A 21298-nucleotide genomic window follows, 5' to 3' on the forward strand; every position below is an offset into this window, starting at 1 on the left:
ATGTCATGTACAGGTTGTAACCAGCTGAGTTTGACAAGGGGAAATGTTGTCTCCAACTCTCCTTGCAGCAGCAGCAGCCCCTTGTTGTTCCTGCATTCCTCCCTCGCCAGACTGGTTGGCTCCAGCTCAGTCCAGGAGAGTCTGCTCTTGTGACACCTAAGACATAAGCAATGGCACACACCTATGATCACCTCCCTCAAGTGCACCTAGTGCTTTCAAAGTCAATTGATTTTTCAAACTTCGACTTGTGTCTTTATCGGTGGGTATTCTTTTCTTTTACTATTTTCGCCAAATGAGCTATTTATTACTTGAATACTTTGTTGTGAGTTTAAGTAATAATAAATAATGTATTTTGCATAGCATAATGATATTAAAATGTAAATTCTGGTGCATCGGTCTAATAAAAAGGTTGAGATATTGGAAAATAATCAATGTTGTGTTGCTGAGGCAGGCTTGTGGTTATTACAGTGGTTTAATAACGTAACCCATCATTTAGCCCTGTGAGTCAGTCACACAGATAGGCCATGATGAAGATGAAAACCTGTAATGAAGTGTTGAGTTCACACTGGCAGGGCTGACCTGTCAGCACACAAATATACAATTATGGTTGGTGTCTTATAAGTGTGTGTTTGTGTAAGAGAGATGGGAAGAGGGGGATAGTTTGGGTAGAGGTGTTGCTAAACTTAAGCAAGTGGAAACCTAAGCTCCTCTTTACAACTTCAAAGTGACAAAGCAACTGCATGAAAGGCTATCTACTCCAATAAACCGTGTGATCGCAGCGTCATTTCCAGTGAGATCTTCTTCAGTTTGTACTTGATGACTTGTACCAAAGATCGTCAGCCTACCAGTGCTTGTTCAACAACAGCAAGCAGTTGGTCAAACACACTGTAAATAGCAGTACAGTGCATCCCCCTTTCAACAAATCAATGTCATACAGACTTTTTCTTAAATGACTTGTTCCCTTCACCCTGTTCGGGCGGCAGTAGCTCGCTACGTGGGGAACGTTGCTTGGGAACCAGAGGGGAGTGGGCACCCAGTGTGGACTGGTAGTTGGAGAGGTGCCAGTTCGCCTCCTGGGCACTGTTGAGGTGCCCTTCTATAAGATCCTGAACCCCCAACTGCTCAGGGCGCAATCCTGTAAGGTAGCCCCCTTGCTCTGACATCTCTCCATAAATAATGCATGTATAGGTCCTGTTTGTCCATATGTGTATTTCGGTCTCTGTGTGGGTGAATATATGTATATTAACAGAGTGAAAATTATTTGAATTTCCTTTTGTGGGAATAATAAAGTATACATTATTATTATTATTTACTCTTAACCCCTTCTTACTCCAATGGAAATATGGTATGGCCCTACCCTTCAATACTTTAGCTTGGTTAATTTTTTAAATATTTCTTTAAAAGCAGCATTGCATTCATTCACCATGCCTGTGTGAACAATGGCTTCACACTGTCTATAACGTAAGGTAGCTTGCAGTGACTGATGGGGCCATATGTCTCAATTTACAATACTGATGAACTAAATGAGCTGACAGCTTGATGAACTGCAAATTTGGTAGATGCCCTGCAGAATATGCCAATCAGTTCTATGTATAATGAGGTTACTTACCCAACCCCCACTTACCCTACATACCTCTGAGTCAATATCTGCACACAGCACAGGTGTACCAATGGAGGTCTCTTATGCATGCATGAATTTATGCTCCGCTTTATCAGCCATGTTACCACAGCTTTTCCAATTTCACTGTCTGCATGCTAGTTAACTGGACTTAGCCTTTTCAACCACCGTTACATTTTCTTAAATGTTGAATTACCCTTTTAATTCATTTTTAGGAGGGTTAAAGATCGGTGTTGCACATCCTGTCCTGCTCACAACCTCTAAGCTCAGAGCCCTACCTTCATTCAGAGCCATAAGTGTAATTGTCTGTGCCATCACGGACAACTCAGTTAACGTGATCCTATACATCACTGCCGACGTCGCTGACTCTGTGTATTGTGTGTGTGTGTGTGTGTGTGTGTGTGTGTGTGTGTGTGTGTGTGTGGGTGTGGTCGAGTGTGTAACAGACAGCTGCATAGTATGTGCTCTTCAGATTTTTTTTTTAAGAATTCAGTTTTATAGGACATATTAATTTACATTTAATTGGAACAACGGATGTTATTATTTAAGAGGAAAAAGATTCATTTCCACTGCATGGTTCAGCTCGGCTCAACTCAACTCCGTTTTAGTACCAGGTCCTTTTCTTTTTCTTTCCACTGCAGATAGTACCCCTCTCAGTGTAGGCAGGATTCTCAGCTGATCACCATAGCGACGCCGCGTGAAACTACTGTGACATTATCTTCAACATGTCACTCGCTGAATCCTTTCATTGGCAACCAAACGTATATCCCCATATTGCATGAGAACTGTGACTTGCTGAATAATGTGAAACAACCTCTTAAAGTAGATTTCCCTTAAAGGTCACTTAGCAATAAATAAACTGAGATTGATAGCAGTTTTATAAAAACTTTCATTGAAAAACGAAATGCTTATTTAAATTAACTGATACATACTGAGACGTCACTTGTTAATAATTTGGAACACTGTGTAGATGCAAACTTACTGAGGCCTGTGAAAGCCTTGCCAAGAAGACTCAAAGATGAACTCTCCCCTAGTGGCCAATGTTGATAATTATCTCAGTGATGCAGCTCTGTATAGTAAGTGCTAACACCAGTGCCCAGCTCTTTATAGCTGCTCAGAGACCCAGGGCATTCTCTAGGATTAGAGATCCCCCGCTAGTCTGCCCATGTGAAGATCGGACACCCCAGCAACAAAAATGGCCTGCCAGCCCTCTTGCCAGGCAGTCTGACTGTCTGTGTTGTCATTGAGACGTGCCTGGTACTTCCAGTCTCTCTTTTTTGTCTCAATGTACACTGACCCATCATTACTGCCATGTCAAGGAGACGAAGGCAACCAATCCTATCCGGCTCAGCAGGACAAGCGCAACCAATCAGGTCTAGAATCCCCATGGTAACTTGTGCTGGAAAGCTCAGACACAACCAATAGGAACGGAGAGTGCCACTTAGCTATGAGAGTTTTAATGGCCTGTTTCTGTTGTCATTAATAAAAACACATAACCTCTGCTATAGAGACTGTTATAATTCCAGTGGACAGCACAGTGCCACAGCATAAAGACTGATGACATTAAAAAGAGCATAATGCAAGGACAGATGCACAGTGAAATGTGTGTGCATTACCTGTCCATACACTATACAGGCCAATAGTCCTCAAGTCACTTGTCAACAGAACGGTGGAAATGTGATTTACCCTTCAGAATCTCCTCTGCTTCGCCACTACTTTGACTTCATCCATTTGAGCACAGAACCTACCATTAGTTTTAAGTAGGTCACTCTAGACCAGGAGGGAGCCAGACTCAAGTTTGCATGGTCACTAGCTCCCTTTTTAGTTTAGCCTGCTTCTGCTAAGCTATGCTATTCCTCTCTGCTCTACATTGTGCTGTGCTGTACTCTGTTATGCTTTATGTAATAGGTGAGCAGTGAGCATTGTGTGTCACTGCTGTTTCCATGGTTAGAGTGGCTAAGAGTGCATCAAAACACAGCAAGCCCCAACCTTGTGCATTGTGCTGGGGGAAAAAACTTTTTCTTTCTGTGGGTCTCTTTTTGTTTCAGTCGGTCTTTTTCTTCCCCACCTCTCGGAGCGGAGTGCTGCAGTTCACCCATCTTGCAAGAAGAAATTGTTTTCAGGAATATATTTTTAAATGCAAATTTGTTTTGGAAGGACAAGTGTCCGCATCTTCTATTCTACAGATATCGTCCTATTTTGAAATCCAAGTCCATTAGCCACCATCACATTTTGGTGCAGATGACGGTGGTAATTAATAAAACATTACTTTGATCAATAATTGATTGTCTTTCATTAAGTGGCATGAAGTTCAGACTGTGCTGACTTGCAGGCTAAGAGGAGGAGCAGAATAAAATATGTATATATATATATATATTTTTTTTTTTTTTTTTTTTTTTCCTGCATGTGTTTATTTATCCCGCAACAGGAAATTCACATTCTTCACTCTGTTGGTACAGTTGCAGTTACACACATTACACTGGCCCAAAATACACACACATGCACAAACAGGACCTATACATGCACTAATGGAGGGATGTCAGAGTGAGGGGGCTGCACATGGATGAGCGCCACAAGCAGATGGGGGTTCGGTGCCTTGCTCAAGGGCACCTTGGCAGTGCCCAGGAGGTCAGGGCCCTTAGCCTGCTTGTCACTTTGGATTGCAAAGAATGGTCACAACATGAATTCTTGCTTACTAAGATCTCATATTCTGTAGCTTGATTCAGAAAGAGCGCACAAGATATTGTAACATTTTCTTTTTTGAGTGACACAAACCACTACAGGCAAAGCATTCCTATAGGTTCTCCGTCAACACAGGCACATGTTGTGATTATAAGCCCACTCTGCTCTTACTGTGAGCTGGCTTTGCTTGGTATCATGTAACGAATGGGCTTTTCTTGGTACATGGTTGAACATGCAGTCTGGTGCTGTGGGCAAAGCGCTGTGTTCTCATTTCAGTGTCTCTGGGGAGAGCTGCACCATCAGAGAGAAATTATTGAATCTTTCTCTGCTCCATTTGTGTGTGTGTGTGTGTGGCTCACATACCTAGAGTATATAAGTGGTTTCCACATAATTCTGTGGTTGGAATTTCTATTAAATGTCGTATTTGATTTTTTTTTTTTTTTTTCTCTTTCTTCATACATTTTGTCTCTGTGTGTTCATTTTCCAGACGCTGATATGCATTGAGGATGAGTGGAGTCGGTGAAAACCCATCTGACCCTGCCAGGGCAGAGTCACGAAAACGCAAAGAATGTTCTGCCGTACTTCTAGGACCCAGGTAAAATTAAAATGTCTAAATACAACTAGACCTATGTTATATATTTTGAGTTGTGTACTTACATTAACCCGCCTCTGTGGTTTGAGCTGGCTGAATTTGAGTTGCTACATCTGCTACCTGAAGGTATAAATTACATACTGTGCGTTTAACTGTATACACTTAAAAGCGATGACAAAAGTATGCGGGTATCACGTTCTTTTTCATTCAACAAAGGTCAGGTCCAGAGTCAACCTGTGTGTGTGGTCAGCAACTGTACCCACTGCTTTGCCAAACAGCCTATTGCCAAACCATCTATTACCCATCAAACAAAGTTGATGTTAGAGTTTTGAAGATGGTTAACGTAAAATCAAGCTCCAGCCACATAAAAAATAATGTACATTAACATTCTAGTAGTTACCAACAATGGCTGTATGCTATTATGGCAGCTAACCCTGGAGCACTGTTGAAGTCTGTACAGTAAATCTGCATAATTTATCTGTAGACAAGCACTCAAGAATGAGGATTTTCTTTATTGATGCAGTGCTTCATGTTGGCACAATAGAGTCCTTGAGCTATATTTCATGCCCTATGGAGAATAATTGACCCCAGCCTTATGCCTCCTCTGGCTCTCCTCAATGCCAAGGTTTGCAGTAGATGTTGTGCATGTCATTTGGCTGCTATCAAAATTAGGGGTTCACAAAACCCACGGTTCAGTTCGTATCACGGTTTTAGGGTCACGGTTTTCGGTTCTGTACGGTTTTTGTTATATTTTCTTTTAATCTTTAACACTACAGAAATATACTTCGGCATATGATTTATAGCTTAATTATCCACAATGTAGGATACAGTATTAAATAATTATATAGTTATATCATGTAATCATGCACAAACTGAATTTGACTTGACTTTAAGCACATTATTGGGACCATTTCTGAGGAAAGCTAGGTGAGATTTTGATATAGCAAGAGGGAAGACATTGATGATTTCAACATGCTTTTCATTTATTTGGCAAAAAAAGGAGAATGTGTATTGCCATCTACAGGAACTTATGTGCCTTTTTAGCACATGAAGATTGAAATATTACAGAATATCAATTGAAATAACTTCAAATTAAACTGCTAACTTCAGTGTAGCTCTTTAAGTGTATCCTTTATAAGAAAAAGAGGAACTCTTAAAGCTCTGTCTTTTGAATAAGTCAGAATACGTTAAACATAAAAACAGTTTACATTGTTAGTTAATTTCCTATCCTGGCCATGGGACACACAGTCATACGGTTTGATAAAGTACTTATTGGACTTATCATTGCACTTACAATAACAAGTGTAGCTGTCAGGTCCTCCTGTACGTCTCATCTCCGTTTTTTCCTGCATCCACCGTGTGTGTGTGTGTGTGTGTGTGTGTGTGTGTGTGTGTGTGTGTGTGTGTGTGTGTGTGTGTGTGTGTGTGTGTGTGTGTGTGTGTGTGTGTGTGTGTGTGTGTGTGTGTGTGTGTGTGTGTGTGTGTGTGTGTGTGTGTGTGTGTGTGTGTGTGTGTGTGTGTGTGTGTGTGTGTGTGTGTGTGTGTGTGTGTGTGTGTGTGTGTGTGTGTGTGTGTGTCCGTCGCGGGGAGAACTGAGCAGCCCTGCCCGCTGCAGAGACCCGACAGGATCTAAACTGCAGCCGCTTCAGCGACTTTAGAGTGAAATAACATTACAGTACATTGATGTTAAAAAGTATACAGCTTGGCAGGACGGCCTGAAATGTTTTGCACGGTCTTTCGCTGTATGTTTTGTTAGTAACTTGTCCACACCGCTTCTTTCACGCGAAAGGGAAACGCAGCTGTCTGAGGTCACATACGGCACCTGACGGGCACGAGGCTACATTGCGCATGCGTCGAACCGTGCGGCACACACACACTCCGAACCCAGACAAGCGGGCCGAGCGGTTCGGATGTTTTTTCATGAACCGTACCACCCCTAATCAAAATGAGAGGGATCTTCAATCATGTCCAGTAGAGGTGTGAATCTTCACTGATCTTCCGATTCGATTACGATTATCGTGTCAGCAATTCGATTCGATATCACGATGCATCGCGATGCGTCAAATACATTTTTCTATTAAAGCCATGTAGGATATTTAATTCATAGCTTTTCAAGCTTCAAAAACAAAACATTCTGCAGTGCTCTAATACTAAATAAATTGGATACATAAAACTATAGCACTGAGCACATGGCACTTCCTGAATGTGCAAAACATAACAGAATATGTAAACAGAAATGTTGTTAGGCCTACATTAAATTGTGAACAGAAATAATCGATTATGAGCCTGCCGATTATCGATGCAGCATCGTCCATGTCCACGATTTGATGCATCAATTTTTTGATTAATTTCAACACCTCTAAATGTCCAGAGATGTGTGCGAACAAACACTGATTCCTGGTGTAGTTTTGTTGATGGATGTTCTTTTCTGCCCTGCTCCAGGTTCTTTCTTACCACCCATTCAATGTGTTATTGTGGTAGAATAAGCTTTTTCCATACATACATTTACCCACACTTTAACCTCGTTTCCATACTTTTTATCCCTTCTGCTGTTAACTGTCTTCTACGTTGCATTTTCTCACCCCATTCTTCTCTTTCTCTGCAGTCCAAAGCGGAATGAGAAGCGCAATCGTGAGCACGAGAACAAATACATCGAAGAGCTCGCCGAGCTGATCTTCGCCAACTTTAACGACATCGACAACTTCAATGTCAAGCCTGACAAATGTGCTATCCTGAAGGAAACTGTGAAACAGATCAGACAAATAAAGGAGCAAGGTACAACCTGTAATGATTTTTGACACTTTATGTCTGTTGAAGAAACAGTCACAGTGATAGATCCCATAGTACAACGGTGAAAGGAATACCGAGTTACCGTTCAGCTGGCTGCTTTTTATGAAGCATATATTTTACTATATCTGTTCACAAACAAACTTTCCATTCTGCTTTTTTATGACACTCAACCTACATATACACCAAACCTAGCCTAGGTGAATACCTGCAAATGGAGCATTTTATGCTGTGAATAAGGTACAATATCATGAATATGCTTAGGGTGTGATTTTAGGCTCCAACATAACACAGTGCCACAGGTGGCACTGTGTTGGCAGAAGCATCAGATAGGATGGCATAAATATAATGGTCTGCTCCACACACAATAATTGATGTTGTTATTAAAGGGCAGCACACTTAATTTAATGTTCCCTCCATCACTTCATCATATATTATGGATGAACCAGAGCAGTGTGTTGTTGGCTGTTGTCTTTCCCACTTCCATCCTGAGCCAGAACATCAGGCAAATGGATCATCCTGTTCAGTTGTACTTGCCAACTTCTCTTTTTTTATAGTAATCTTTAGCAATTAGTTGAGGTCTGTCTTTTTACTTTTTTCATGTTGGATTTACCAGACCAAGATCAATTAAAACCCAGTTTCTCCTTCTTACAGGTCCAAACATAGCAAAAAAGTTTAGGCAAATACTAAATTGTGAATAAGCTTGAGTCATGCATGAAAGAAAAAAGCAGCTAAGTGATCGGTAGACAAAGAGTGGCCCACTCGAGGTATACATGAATCAGACCGGCTGATGATGTCATCTTGTTTTATGCGACTCACAGAATCAAGCGTTATGTAATGGTGAGCAATGTGATGCAAAAATCACACACAAACTTTGGCTACCGTCTGTCCGTCCCTCCCCCACTCTTATGTCTCCATACTCCCTCCCTCCAACCCTTCCTTTCTTCACTCATTTTTTTACACTAGGCTAGAGTGACTTCCCCTGCCTGCATCTAAAAGCATAATTTGTACAGCAACCACTGAGGGAAGGACTAAACAGTACTTTCTTTTCTTTCTTTTTCTGAAAGCTAGAGCTTAGATGTATTTATGCTCAAAGTCAACGTTCATCATTTTACCACCAACATTTGTTCTTTTCATTACACCCCATCCACCACCTGTTTAGTATTGTTTGTAGTGCACATCTCTCTTTCTATAGGCCTGTTGTTGATTGCCGCCTGAGAGCATCATTACTGTGTAAAATATATTCTCAGTTTATGGTGATGTTACTGAATGCATTAAATTACACTAATGTGACTTAATAACTCACTGATGGGTGTCACAGCCCTGCAGAGAAGTGCAATGCCGCGGTGATGGCCATTGAAAATGTGGCCTCCTACCGAAAGCTGTTAATTCATCCCGGTTTGCTACTCTCATGCTTTCTGCATACATTTTCCCTAATTGAAATTAGGGTGGAATTGTGTGCTTAGCATAGGTTTAGTTTTTTTCGGTTTCCAGCTTGTTGCTTTAACAGACAACTTGTTGAGTTATGATATCTTTATAGAGCTTATAAAAAAGGTCATAGCCAAGAATTTTACAGCTCCCTTTACACTCTTAACTGCTTGCTCCTGCCAACACTGCAAAGACCAGCTCTCATTGGCTGGAGGCTGACATATACAGTAGCTGCTGAGCTGCAGATAGTTAAGTACATTGTTTAATTCGTTATACGTATGTGAAAACTTTCCTAATACACTACCTGTGAAAATAAAGAATTGTGTGTATGGCAAATGTTATGGATTACGTAGTTGTTATTACCAGACATAACCCTTATAAATAATCAATATCTGTGGCACAGTTCTGGACAGAGAGCCAGTGAGGGCTGCACTGACTTTGAGTGATGGGTCTGTACCCAGGGCAGCTGTGCTGGTATACAGGGCCCCACTGGGCCTGGAGAGGTCCTGCTGATGCACACATCATTAATGCTGAAAGAGATGAATGTGGGTCTGTGCGGTGCTGCATGAGCCCACAGAGGGGAAACCTGCATTTGTGTCAGTGTTCACACATCTACACCAAAAAAAAGGACATGATTTTGTTTGCTTTTCACCACAACATTCTATCACCATATGGTCAGCCCTCTTCTTGGCAAGGTGCGACAGTTAAATGTGTCCCCCCCAACAGCCCACTCATATTCCGCCTCTCCTCATCATCTACAAAAGTAGGGCAGCCTACGCTCTGAACATAAGGCTTCTCTGCATGGTTATTAACCCAATCACTCACATGGACAAATGCACAGCACCATAGTGCAGGTACAGGAGCTTATAGGATACCCTTATATTTACTCTTAAGTAAACCAATCACATAATCCCTTCATTGAAAGGTTTTATGGCAGTTTTTTTCTGCAGTTGATTTAAAGGTGCTATGTTCGTGTTGAAACATCATTGTGAAGCTAATCAACTTAGTGTAATTGTGTTTTGTAAAGGTGCAGTTTGGTAATATTATAGACCCTAATTACCTGTATGTGCATTAAAGGACAATTCCGGTGCAAAATGAATCTAGGAGTTAATAACGTGTACCGAGGAACGCTGTGTTTGAGCTATGTTACTGGTTGCATGGCGTTCGACTGGTCATGACTGTTTCCCAAGATGGTGCCTGCATGTATACATGAACGTTACTGTCTTTATAATCTATTTTAATGTTTTTAATAAACTGTCTGTACGCTTTCAAAGTTCTCAATGCTTCGCGTTACATGTAGGGACCCTCATTATGCTACCGTGTAAGTGTGGTGCTATTTTGAGCCTTGTTAGTGATGTAGAAATAGCGATTTACCCTCTGCCCCGAAGGCTAGTGTAACCCCGGTTACAGAACCTTATAAAATAGATCTAAACTAAAACTAAATTATTTGAAAGTTAATGTGTTGGGAGTATGTTATTTTAAAATATATATGTGATTAGATTAATATTCTTTGTCAACCATACTGACATAATTAATATCTAACAAAGGGTTTAAACAATCCCTTATAGTTAACCCCTCCCCCATTCAGTGGATCAGTCCAAGTGAGCAGGAAGAGGAAATGCTTTTTTTTTGTTTCAGCCAAAGTAGCATTTGAGATACGGAGCAGAGGATAGATGGTCAAATTAAACCAATACCTGTAGTGGTTACAATCCTGCTGCTAGTTGCCAAAAGAAAATTCTTGGCCAGGTCTTCGTCATCATCATCATCATCGTCATCATCTTCATCGGTTCTTCTTTTTTTTTTTTTTTTGTCGGCTATCCCTTACGTCCTTACGCCGTCCTGGGTGTCCTCAGCGGTGGTGGGGATTTTACGAGACGAGACATTGGAGTCTTCAGCCCAGCCTGCTCTGTTATAGAGAATTGTCTGGTCCTGGAGTGGCGAGCCAACCCTATGAGCCTTCAAACGAGGAGATATTGAAATAGAGGGAGAAAAGTGGTAGGACAGTTACATTTCGCTTGCCCCACAACAAGTTTGAAGAAAACAGACATTGTTACGTTACACTTTAATGCTCAAAGAATACAACACCGCAATGGATGGATTCTCCCAGTAACTCACTGAACTGAACTTTTTGGTCATTTTCCTTATTAATACTATAGTGATTGATTTGTCATTGAGGTTATAGTTCTAGACTGTGTTCAGTTATATCATCACTCTGACGGTTACAGGAAAAGCACAGGTTCATGTGATTGGTGACCTTGAGGTTCATGTGATTCATTTTCATGTTTATATATATATATGGTAGTTTATTGATATTTGATTTGGGTTATACAAAGAAAAGTGTACCAAAATATTTAGAGAATCCGCTTGTGTGGTTAGAGGCACTATAAAATAGGAGCTTAAACATTAATATAGATGAATACAAATTAATGAGTGCCTGACTAATAATATGGAGCTAGCATAGCATTAGGCTACATCTTGAATCTATATAGGGATATTGAACCAACTAAGTACTCACTTGACAAGTGGATTCTTAACCAGATTTAATGAAATTTAACAGAAAAAGTAAAAGGGTGTTTATGGTGGTTCTGTGTATAATGTGATGTTGCACCTGTGATATTTTGAGAAGAATACTGTTCTAAAAAGAAAATATACACAAGAAAACCGGTTGAATGAGAGAGAATTAAAGTTTATTTCCTTACCTCTTCAAACGTACCTATTGAGTTGTGTCTTTCCTCACTCTTGCTGCCGATACCCATTTCTCCCGAGCAATCTAGATCTTCTGAGATGCTGGTCCACATTGAGTGTTATTCCTCCATCACATATTAGGGAGGCTATTCAGGTATTACTTCTGGTTGTTACACTAGCGTTAGAAGCTAGTCACCGGTTTGTGCTAGCTTGTTTCAAGCTAGAGACGCATTCGATTAGCATGAAAACCTATCCCAGAGAACGGTCGACTCGGTACACATATGTTATTAACCCCTAGGTTCATTTTGCAACGAAATTGTCGTTTTAAGTCCTACTCTGTATAGACATACTTGGAAATCCAATAGGAGTATGCGGTCACAACGAGACACAAGGAGAGGTTATTAGAGAAAGGCAGTCCATATGAACAGGGAGGCAACCCCTGGCTAAAGAGTGTCAATGCTGAAGAGCTTTCCAAAGTGAACGGTGTTCAAAATGAAGACTCTCAAAAGACTATCAATAGTTTATGACCCTCTAAATTCTATATCTGCTCAAATTATTATTTTGTTGAGAAATGTAGCTATATTTGAAAAACTATTTAATACTATCTTCTCGCTTAATTTATCAATCTAGTTTATTCTTTTAATTGTGTTTACTAATCTAATGAATACATAATAAACTCAAAAATAGTAGTCTTAAAAACTCTGTGATCACATAATTTATATTAAAGGGGTGATAGAATGCAAAACCGATTTTAACTTGTCATAGTTGAAAAACGGGTAAATAGGACATACATAGAACCTCTAAATCCCATTGACACCTCTTTCCTCTGCAAATCTCACAGTTTGAGACTGCTGCTAAAAACGGGCAAATCTCAACGAACCACAAGTTGACGTCAACTCGGTGGCTCCTCCTTCTTTGGCTCTAGTCTCTACCTTTGTCACGCCCCAACATTTGCATAGGCTACACCACTGACCTGAGGTCAGCTTAAGGTGTAGACACATACAGCCGACGGCCGACCGTTGACAGAAAACCCCGTCGATATGATCAGTCGCGTCCCCGAGGTCCAAAAAACTGCCACAGAACAGACCAAAAAGACGAGAGGAGACGAGACGTAATACACCTCCATAACAGCAGGCGGCGCTAATCTGTAATGTTGCCCAAGAAATGAAAACCGGCAGCTGATTGGACGAACGCGTCACATGTTTGTTTTCTCTGGAAATCCAAAGCCAGACTGTCATGGCGACCGTTCAGAATATGGCCGCCATTTTGGCCGACATGTCAGGTCTGCCAAAATGAACGCCGACAGCCCCCCAGACGGACGATGGCATGGGACACACAGAACAGATTTGAGTCACTGACCTCGCCAGACTGTCCCACGGCCGATAATCGGCCTGATGTGTCCTGGCCCTTAGTCTTCTGAATCTAGGTCACGCAGATCTCAGAAATGTGAAACATTGTTCGTCCGCTATTTAATTACTAAAGTCACTTCTGAGACTTTGCCTCGCCGCCTGCCGTGTCCTCCTTCACATATCCCGGCTTGCTGTGAGCTAGATGGATCTCCGTCACGACCGGAAGCCCGCGGCACTCCATACCCGCGCAAAGTCACTGTTTCTGGGTTACTGGACTTCCAAATGCCGAGGCCCCGACAGAGCTCCAGGGCCTGCAGCTAGCTACAATCTTTACCCATAGGATTTAAGGGACACTAGCAGCTAACGAAACCCCTCATATTCACAAAAATGCATTAAATTGAAATCGGACACAAGCTGTACTGTTGTAAGACCTTAGTGTAGCTGTAATATAAGTGGCGTGACAAAATTCAAACTGTAAATATACTATAGTTATACCGGCAGCCGGCCAGCTCTGCGGAGCACCGAGCCGGTTGTCCAGTAACCCAGAAACGGTAACTTTCTCCTGGGTATGGAGCGCAGTGGGGCTGCCGCTGTCTCGTCAGACTGTGTGAACCTCCTGAAGTCCGACACGTCTTACCAAATTTGCAATTAACCATCAATTTTCATAAAACAGCCCATATTTGAGCTTTACATAGTTGATTTCTCGCATAAAAAAGTCTCAGAAGTGAATTTAGTAACGAAACATTGCGGTGTCTGAAATATGAGACTTGCTGTCTCGTCTCCAGTGTATGTGGTTCCTCAACCAATCAGCACGCAGCTCATCTAAATATTCATGAACATACCATATGTGGAAGAAAAGCTCTTGTTCAAAATGGGGCCAAAACACAGGGATGCATAAGGGCCCATAAAATAGCAACCGGGCAATTTTCCATACCCAATTAGGAGACCTTAAGGAACTGTGTGAAATACCCTATATAATCATTCTATCACCCCTTTTAATTAAATTAAGAAGGGTTTATGGTCAATATTTTGGGTAAGTATTTCTAAGGTCTGCCATTGTCAATTAACCACACATAGTAACAACTTGCTGCTCTTTTGGAAGCATTAGTTGTTTACACACGATCAGTGTTTGCATAATAGCCTCTTTTTTTTTTTTTTTTTTTTTTGTGCACATGACAATGCAATCCATCCAGTGGCTGCCACCAGTGTGGCAGCTGCATGCTCTGACACAGTCATTTACAGCAACCTTTTTCACTTTGCTTTTTCACAAAATGTGTTTTCTTTGTAGCCGGAAAGATACTTGTTCAAAGTCTTGTCAACAAGTGACCTCTTTAAAGTATGTGGGCCAATTTCAGGGCCAAAGCAAACATTGTTTCTCTCATTACTTTCCTCTTTGACCTGCATGTTTTGGGGTTATGTTTTGTGATGTACTTACTTATTATAAAAAGGGATGTGTACGTCAAATTCATAAAATGAGTGTTTTGTTTTTGCCTCTAAACTTTTGTCATTGGCTTTTCATTGTCAACAGAAAAGGCTGCAGCCGCAAACGAGGAGGAGGTGCAGAAGGCTGATGTCTCATCAACAGGCCAAAGTGTGATTGACAAAGATGCCTTGGGACCAATGATGCTGGAGGTGGGTAGAGGGCTTTCTCTTGCTTATTCATGGTGTCATATTGAAATACTGAACACTCATACTAACACTCAAGTAGGGTATACACTCCTTTTTAAATCATGATTGGTATATAATGAAGAGTGCTATCCACAGAGAACAATCCCAAATGGGGCAGTAGTGGTTGTGTGCGAGTGTAGCTGTGTGGAGTAAAAGCTGCCAGCATCTTGTATCTTCCCCGTATTGGCTGTAAATCACCAAGCAGAGCAATGGCCTTGTTGTCCTGTGGAGGGCCGCTGAAGTGCTTACGTATAATGGGAAAAGAAAGCCACAGCCTGGCGAATGAATCAGTCTATTGAGCTTCTCCTATCACTCACTTCCTCCCTCCCTCCCTCCCTTTCTCTCTTACTTGTTCAGTTCTCTTTTCTCTCTCCCCCTTCCCATCTTCTCTTCATTTGCCTCTAGATCTGTCCTGTCATCGAATATTTATAGCTCTTCTGGTCCAGCGTCACTGAATCGACTGAATACTAACTTGCGGCTAAATATAGCCCAGTGCAGCCTGCATGCTTTCCCATTTGTCAGCAGCCCCAAAACACAGCAATCGGCCATTCACACCAGCTCTGCTCCAGCCATGTCCCCATTCACCAGCCTGGGCTCATTACAGGATGCTCTGAAGAGAATGGCTGTCGGCAGGAAATACACCCACGCGCCCCATGACCCTCCACCAAGGCGCTCTGCTGCCCGCTCTTATGCGAGCGTACGGAGAAGGCCATGAAAAAACATTAATGTGCTGTTGTTTTAACCCTCTGGGGGCAAGTCTCATTCTGTGATGCAGCTACTGTGGCATGTAGTTTGCATTCCTGGTAGATTGCTCCGTATGGTTGCTGTTGTGTGGTATGACATTGTCAGAGAATGGAAGAGACTAGGGCTGAGTATGTTTTAAATGTTTCAATACTAGTGCCAATATGATACCAGTGTCATTAACGATTTACACTTGTTTTGATATCTTGACAGATACGGACTAAAATTGGCAAATCTAGTATTTAAATCAGTAAATATATCATTACATTTATTAGTAAACAAGTACAAATCTAACCAGACATTTGATGCCAGATTTAGGTACTTGACAGTTTTTGATACTCAGTGCTTGCCATGCTGAACCTACAGTGTGTTTAGCTAGAATTTATGTGAAGAGAGACCCTGTTTGCAAAGCACCAGTATCCTATCATAAATAACAGTAACATCCAGAGGGGAGAGGCGTGTTGACCAGACCCTATTCCCTACACTATAACGATTCACTACCTACTGTGCATTGCTGAAGGAGGTTAAGCAATATAGAGTTGTATATCAAAACAATAGCCTAGGTGCAAAATGGAGCATGGCGAGTATGGTGCCTCAGAGTGTATTTATATACAGTGTAATTGCATCGGCTTAAGTCACTTCTGCAGCAATCAGGGCATTATAAATGAAGGTATTGCCTAACAGCGTTATTCAAGAGTGTCTGGAAGAAGGCACGAGTTGGCACCAAAGAGTGTTTGCTCTGTTTCTGTTTGCCCTACTTGTCCAGTACATGTCCTTTCTTTACACAGGGTGGACTTGCACAGCCATGTTGCATTTTGGAACCGCTCTGCTTCACACAGTGATAGATGAGATCTTTAAGTCTATTTTCAGCTCGTGCTTTGTTAATGCAGGCAAGGGAAAACTTCTGTTCCAATGTGATCATGTGTAACCTGGGATGTATGACTTTGCTACACCCCAAAATGTAGCCTGCTGGTTGATTGCAGGTATGTTATGCAGCGTAGTTGCAGAGACAGGCAGTTGATTATAGGTGCACACAGGGTGCCGTATCAGGGGAAAGGTGAGACAATGCAAATATGCAACTGTCAATATGCATTATATCATGAAAATATAAAGATATTTGGTTAATTGACAGTTGATGCATTAAAAGTGCATGTGTGCTTGTGAGATGATTAAGCAGAGGTGATGCACGGACACCTTGGCAGGAGTCCCTTGTCTCTTATCTTGACACTAGATTTTACAGCTTTACAACTACCAGAGTTCCCTTTTAAGGGCTCTTGGTGATTGGATGGCCTAATTGACACCATCTTGTGTGTAATGGTTGACCTGGGGCTGTATTCTTTCAATTAAGTGCTCCCCCTTCACATCCTCCAATCTCTGCAGGCACATGCTTTTATCCTGTTTTCTATCAGCCGAACTGATGTTGAGCATCTGCAGGAGAGATGGCTGTACCCAGAACAGTGCACTAATTGCCTCTTTTTAGACATAATGTAGATGTGCTGCATACGTACACAACTTCATAAGATGTACCAAAATGTCACTACTGTATGTACATGCTAGCTGATGCAGCAGGCAGACGTGGCACATTACTAAAGAAAATAAGCGAACAATAAGGAGGCTGAAGAATTACTAAAAGTATTACTTGAATATTTTTTTCATGCATGTTTTTTAAATGTGCTTTTTTTTTTTTTTTACTGCAGACCATAGAAGATACACATGGGCGCACCTACACAATGGGCGTCTGCAGAACCTAAACTCTCCTCTGCATTTCTAACTGGAATTTTGGCTATTTACAAAGCCCTGGAAATCTTGTTTATGAACCATATTTGGCTTGTGGTGTTGGATTTAAGTTTCAAACTAGAATAGTAAAATTATCCCTATAATCAATAATAAAGTGGGGAAAAGCATAACATGGTAGGATTTTAATAATCTCGGCTGCATTGTTATAGCAGCTAGTTATCAGGCAAGCTTAGTGGGAAATGTATGTGGTCAGACAGAGATGTACTCTACTGCTTTTGCTTCTGTTTCCCTGTCAGAGATTTGTTCTGTTTTGGTGTAAAACATTCATTAATCAAACTTGCCTGTTCTGAGCTTCTCTCTTACTTTTCTCTCTTTCAATCCCCCAGGCACTGGACGGCTTCTTCTTTGTGGTGAACATGGAGGGTAACATCGTGTTTGTGTCTGAAAATGTGACCCAGTACCTGCGCTACAACCAGGAGGAGCTGATGAACACTAGTGTCTACAGCGTGCTGCACGTCGGGGATCATGCTGAGTTCATCAAGAACCTGCTGCCCAAATCCCTCGGTTAGTCTCAAGCTTATTTTCCCTGCCAGCATTTGCTTTGCTGTTTGGCTTTTTCGAGTTTGTGTCTCGCTGTCACATTTGTGTTCCATGTCTCATTCTCCACTTTCCGAAATCTGCGTGTATGTTGCCTCACTCCCACCTCTGCTCATACCTTAGCAGGCTGTCCTTCACACCCTGTGCTCATTTCTTGCTTTTTACGTTTTTTTATGTATGTGCTTCCTCTTTCTCTGAACACCCTCCCCTCTCTTCTTCTCCCTGTTCAGACAGTTGTGGGTTGCTTTTCCATTGTGATGTCAGTTTAATTAAAATATTTACAACCAAACTGCTAAGAGGATGTGGGACACCTGGATAATACAAAGTGTTGCGTAAGCTCTATATACAGGGTTGGCACCATGCATATAGCCTATAGGTTCTTCATTTTTTTTCTTTCGCTGATGCTCAGCCCAGACATTTGCTCTCGCTCTTCTCTTCTTTTTCTACTAATTAACTTTCTTTTTCGGCTTCTCTCCCCTGTCAGCAGCATCCCTCCCTTCCTATATTCTCATCTCATGCCCTTTCGTTCCCCTTCTCTTCACTTTGCGTGTTATTCTCACCCTCACCAACTTCCCATTTTCATGGTCTCCCTTTCTATTTCCTAGCCTCCCCGAAATGCATTGTCTTTATGCTGGCATTGCTCATCTCATGAAAACAGGCCATTTATTTTAGTAAGACAGAAATGTTGCCCTCTTCTTTTCCCCTGTCTCCTTCCTTTCATACCTACCTCCATTCCTCCTCCACATCCAACCTCTCCATCTCCACTGCATAAGCGGTGATTGTAAAGTATGTCAGTGCACCCCACCAGGAGCTCTTCCTAAGTCCCTTCTCCCCTTCCTCTCCTCTTGTCTCCTGGTGCTTCGGATTGAGGTCTGAGTGCCCAGCCATCTGGGTGGGAGAGCAGCACAGAGCGGAGTACCCTGGAAATGATCAGCAGGCTGTGTCCCAGATACTGGGAGATTATCAATGCACTGAATGAGATCACAAACCAGATGGAGTGTGATGGGAGTTTGCTAGAGTTAAATGAGTTGTGCGCGTGACTGTACATTTTCTTTTTTCTTTTGTGCGCGTGTACATGCGTGTTTGCTCGCGCCCGTGTAAGTGTTGGAGAGAAAAAGAAAGATTGGCAGTGATGTTTTAGAGGACATGCATATGGAGGCCTGGCTGTGATGCATGGCTGTGGATAGATGGCACAGGGCTCAGGGTTCCAATTGCTCATTATGACTGATCTCTCTACCCAGCAACTGCTCTCTCCTTTTTACACTTTTTCCGCCTTCATTCTCTCTGTCTTGCTCTCATTATGTCTTTCACTTGCAGTGTGGTAGCCTCTCTTGGCTTGCTCGTTGCAGCTCTGTTATGTTGTTCACTTTTGGTCGCAGTTTAATTCATCAAATAAAATCCCCAGGAGGCCAGATTGTAAATCTCCTTTGCCCCTTCTTGCTCCCCTGCAGTGAATGGCGTCCCATGGTCCAGCGAGGGTCCGAGGAGGAACAGTCACACATTCAACTGTCGGATGCTGGTCAATCCCCACAGCGACAACCAGGACGAGGCGCACGAGCACGAGCCTCAGCAGCAGAAATACGAGACCATGCAGTGTTTCGCCGTTTCGGAGCCTAAGTCCATCAAGGAGGAAGGAGACGGTATGGAAGGAGAGGGGGAGATGGTGTGGGGAAAAGAGAATGGATAGAGCATGAATTGCCTCCATTCTGTGATATGTATAGTACCAGTACTGATTTTGACCAATTTATATTTTAAAGGTGCAATATGTAATATTGTATGTAATACTGGCAGCTAGCGGTTAAAATAGTTGCTGCACTACCAATTCAAAATACTGGAGTCGTTTCCCCCGCCCCCTCCTGCCCAGACTCGAAGTTCACGGGGGTTGCCAGGCTGAGACCGCAGCATTCACAGCAATGTTGCTAGACGCTTTTCTCACATAGCCAGACATTACTCCACAGCACAGCGGAGTAGCAAACGTTAGATGCTAGTCTCACATAGCCAGACATTACTCCACAGCACAGCCGAGTAGCTAACAGTAGATGCTGGCTATATTGACAGTCATAAAAGCCCGTGCTCACGTGGAGCTCTGTAACCAACTGACAGACACACTTTTTCGGCTTAAAATTACAGTATGAACCGCTAAAAACACAACAACCTCACTGTCCTCTCCACACGCCAGTCAATTGCTAAACACACTGCAAACTCACAGTCGTCTCTTTACGATTTACAGCCCCCCTCTCGTGGCTTAAAATAACTCACCGTTGTTGGCTCAAGCCGCTGAACTACACGTTGTAAACAGCCATGGGCTGTTTCCTCCGGTAACGTTAGCAGGGTTAGCATGGCGGCGTTAGCCAGGACCAGTCGGGATCACTTTACTGGCTATGTCTCAATTGTTTTTGCGAGTAACCAACTCGGTTACTCTAGCTATATAATTCAATGTGAGTACACAAATGTTGAAATGACAAAAAAATGCCCATCCCTAGTAGCTGTGATAAATTAGCCTGAAGCTAATGCTTACCTGTTCAGGAGAAAATAAGCCAACTCTGCGTCCTTTTGGGCTCTAAGCTGTGTCCATCTTTCAAATACATCTCCAATATTTACCAGGGGGTTGTTACGTCTCTGGTCACGCAACTGTTAGAAACATGCTGTTTTCTTTTTTTATGTCATGTAGAATCTATCTCAGTTGATCCTGTTCGTTTGTTTGCTGCTTTCATGGCTGTACTACCGTTACAGCTGTAGCGCGCTGGGTTTACGTTTTTACAGGTATATCTGGCAACCCGGCCTGCCTGTCAAACTGGGCCGTTGATAACAACCCACAGATCAAAACATAAACATAAATTCCGTCACGGAATGTAAATTTCAAAAAGAAAAAATACTGACATTAGCATTGTTGTCAGAAAAGATAGTATTTCAGTTTAACATGTTTCCTTAATATCTGATGAGGCACTGGTGTCATTTTTGGATTTATTACAGTACAAATATTACATATTGGACCTTTAATGATAATGATTAAATCTACTTTTACAATTAGAGAATGTAAGAATAGAAAAGTGAATTGAGAAATGTTGGGAATTTTAGAGTTGGATTAGGATCTCAGAGCTAGCAATTTAATGTCTTGAAATATTCAAGTGTGTTATTGGTGAACCAATTGCCAAAACCGCCAGCAGTCATTATAGGGAGTCAACCGGGAGAAAAAAGGCAAAATCTTATTGAATTTAGTAAATGGGGAAAAACTACTCTGGCGACTGATAAGGAGCCGTTCTGGTGACACTCAACTTACATCCATGAAAAGTTGTGTGTGACACAAGGGAGACAAGAGGCTGGGCAGCTGTCATTAAAGCCTATCTATAATTCATGTACATCCCTCACAAACCTGGGCATATGACTCCAAGGAAAGAGTGTAGCTGTTTTAAT

General features: G+C 42.0%; 1 protein-coding gene across 7 annotated transcripts in view; it reads left to right on the forward strand.

Moving 5' to 3' along the window:
- Window positions 1-21298, forward strand: part of ncoa2 (nuclear receptor coactivator 2) — a 76561-nt gene that overhangs the window by 29093 nt on the left and 26170 nt on the right. For 6 of the 7 annotated variants that reach the window (XM_028569013.1, XM_028569016.1, XM_028569014.1 and 3 more), the window contains 5 exons: window positions 4788-4895; window positions 7498-7667; window positions 14670-14773; window positions 17674-17851; window positions 19336-19524. In XM_028569013.1, the coding sequence (XP_028424814.1) occupies window positions 4807-4895; window positions 7498-7667; window positions 14670-14773; window positions 17674-17851; window positions 19336-19524 (730 nt within the window). In that variant the 5' untranslated portion in view covers window positions 4788-4806. Of the gene's footprint in view, window positions 1-83; window positions 260-4787; window positions 4896-7497; window positions 7668-14669; window positions 14774-17673; window positions 17852-19335; window positions 19525-21298 lie in introns of those variants that run through there. The other variant, XM_028569015.1, reaches the window with a different exon arrangement.

The sequence above is a fragment of the Perca flavescens genome, chromosome 22, assembly GCF_004354835.1.
Source record: "Perca flavescens isolate YP-PL-M2 chromosome 22, PFLA_1.0, whole genome shotgun sequence".
NCBI lineage: Eukaryota > Metazoa > Chordata > Actinopteri > Perciformes > Percidae > Perca > Perca flavescens.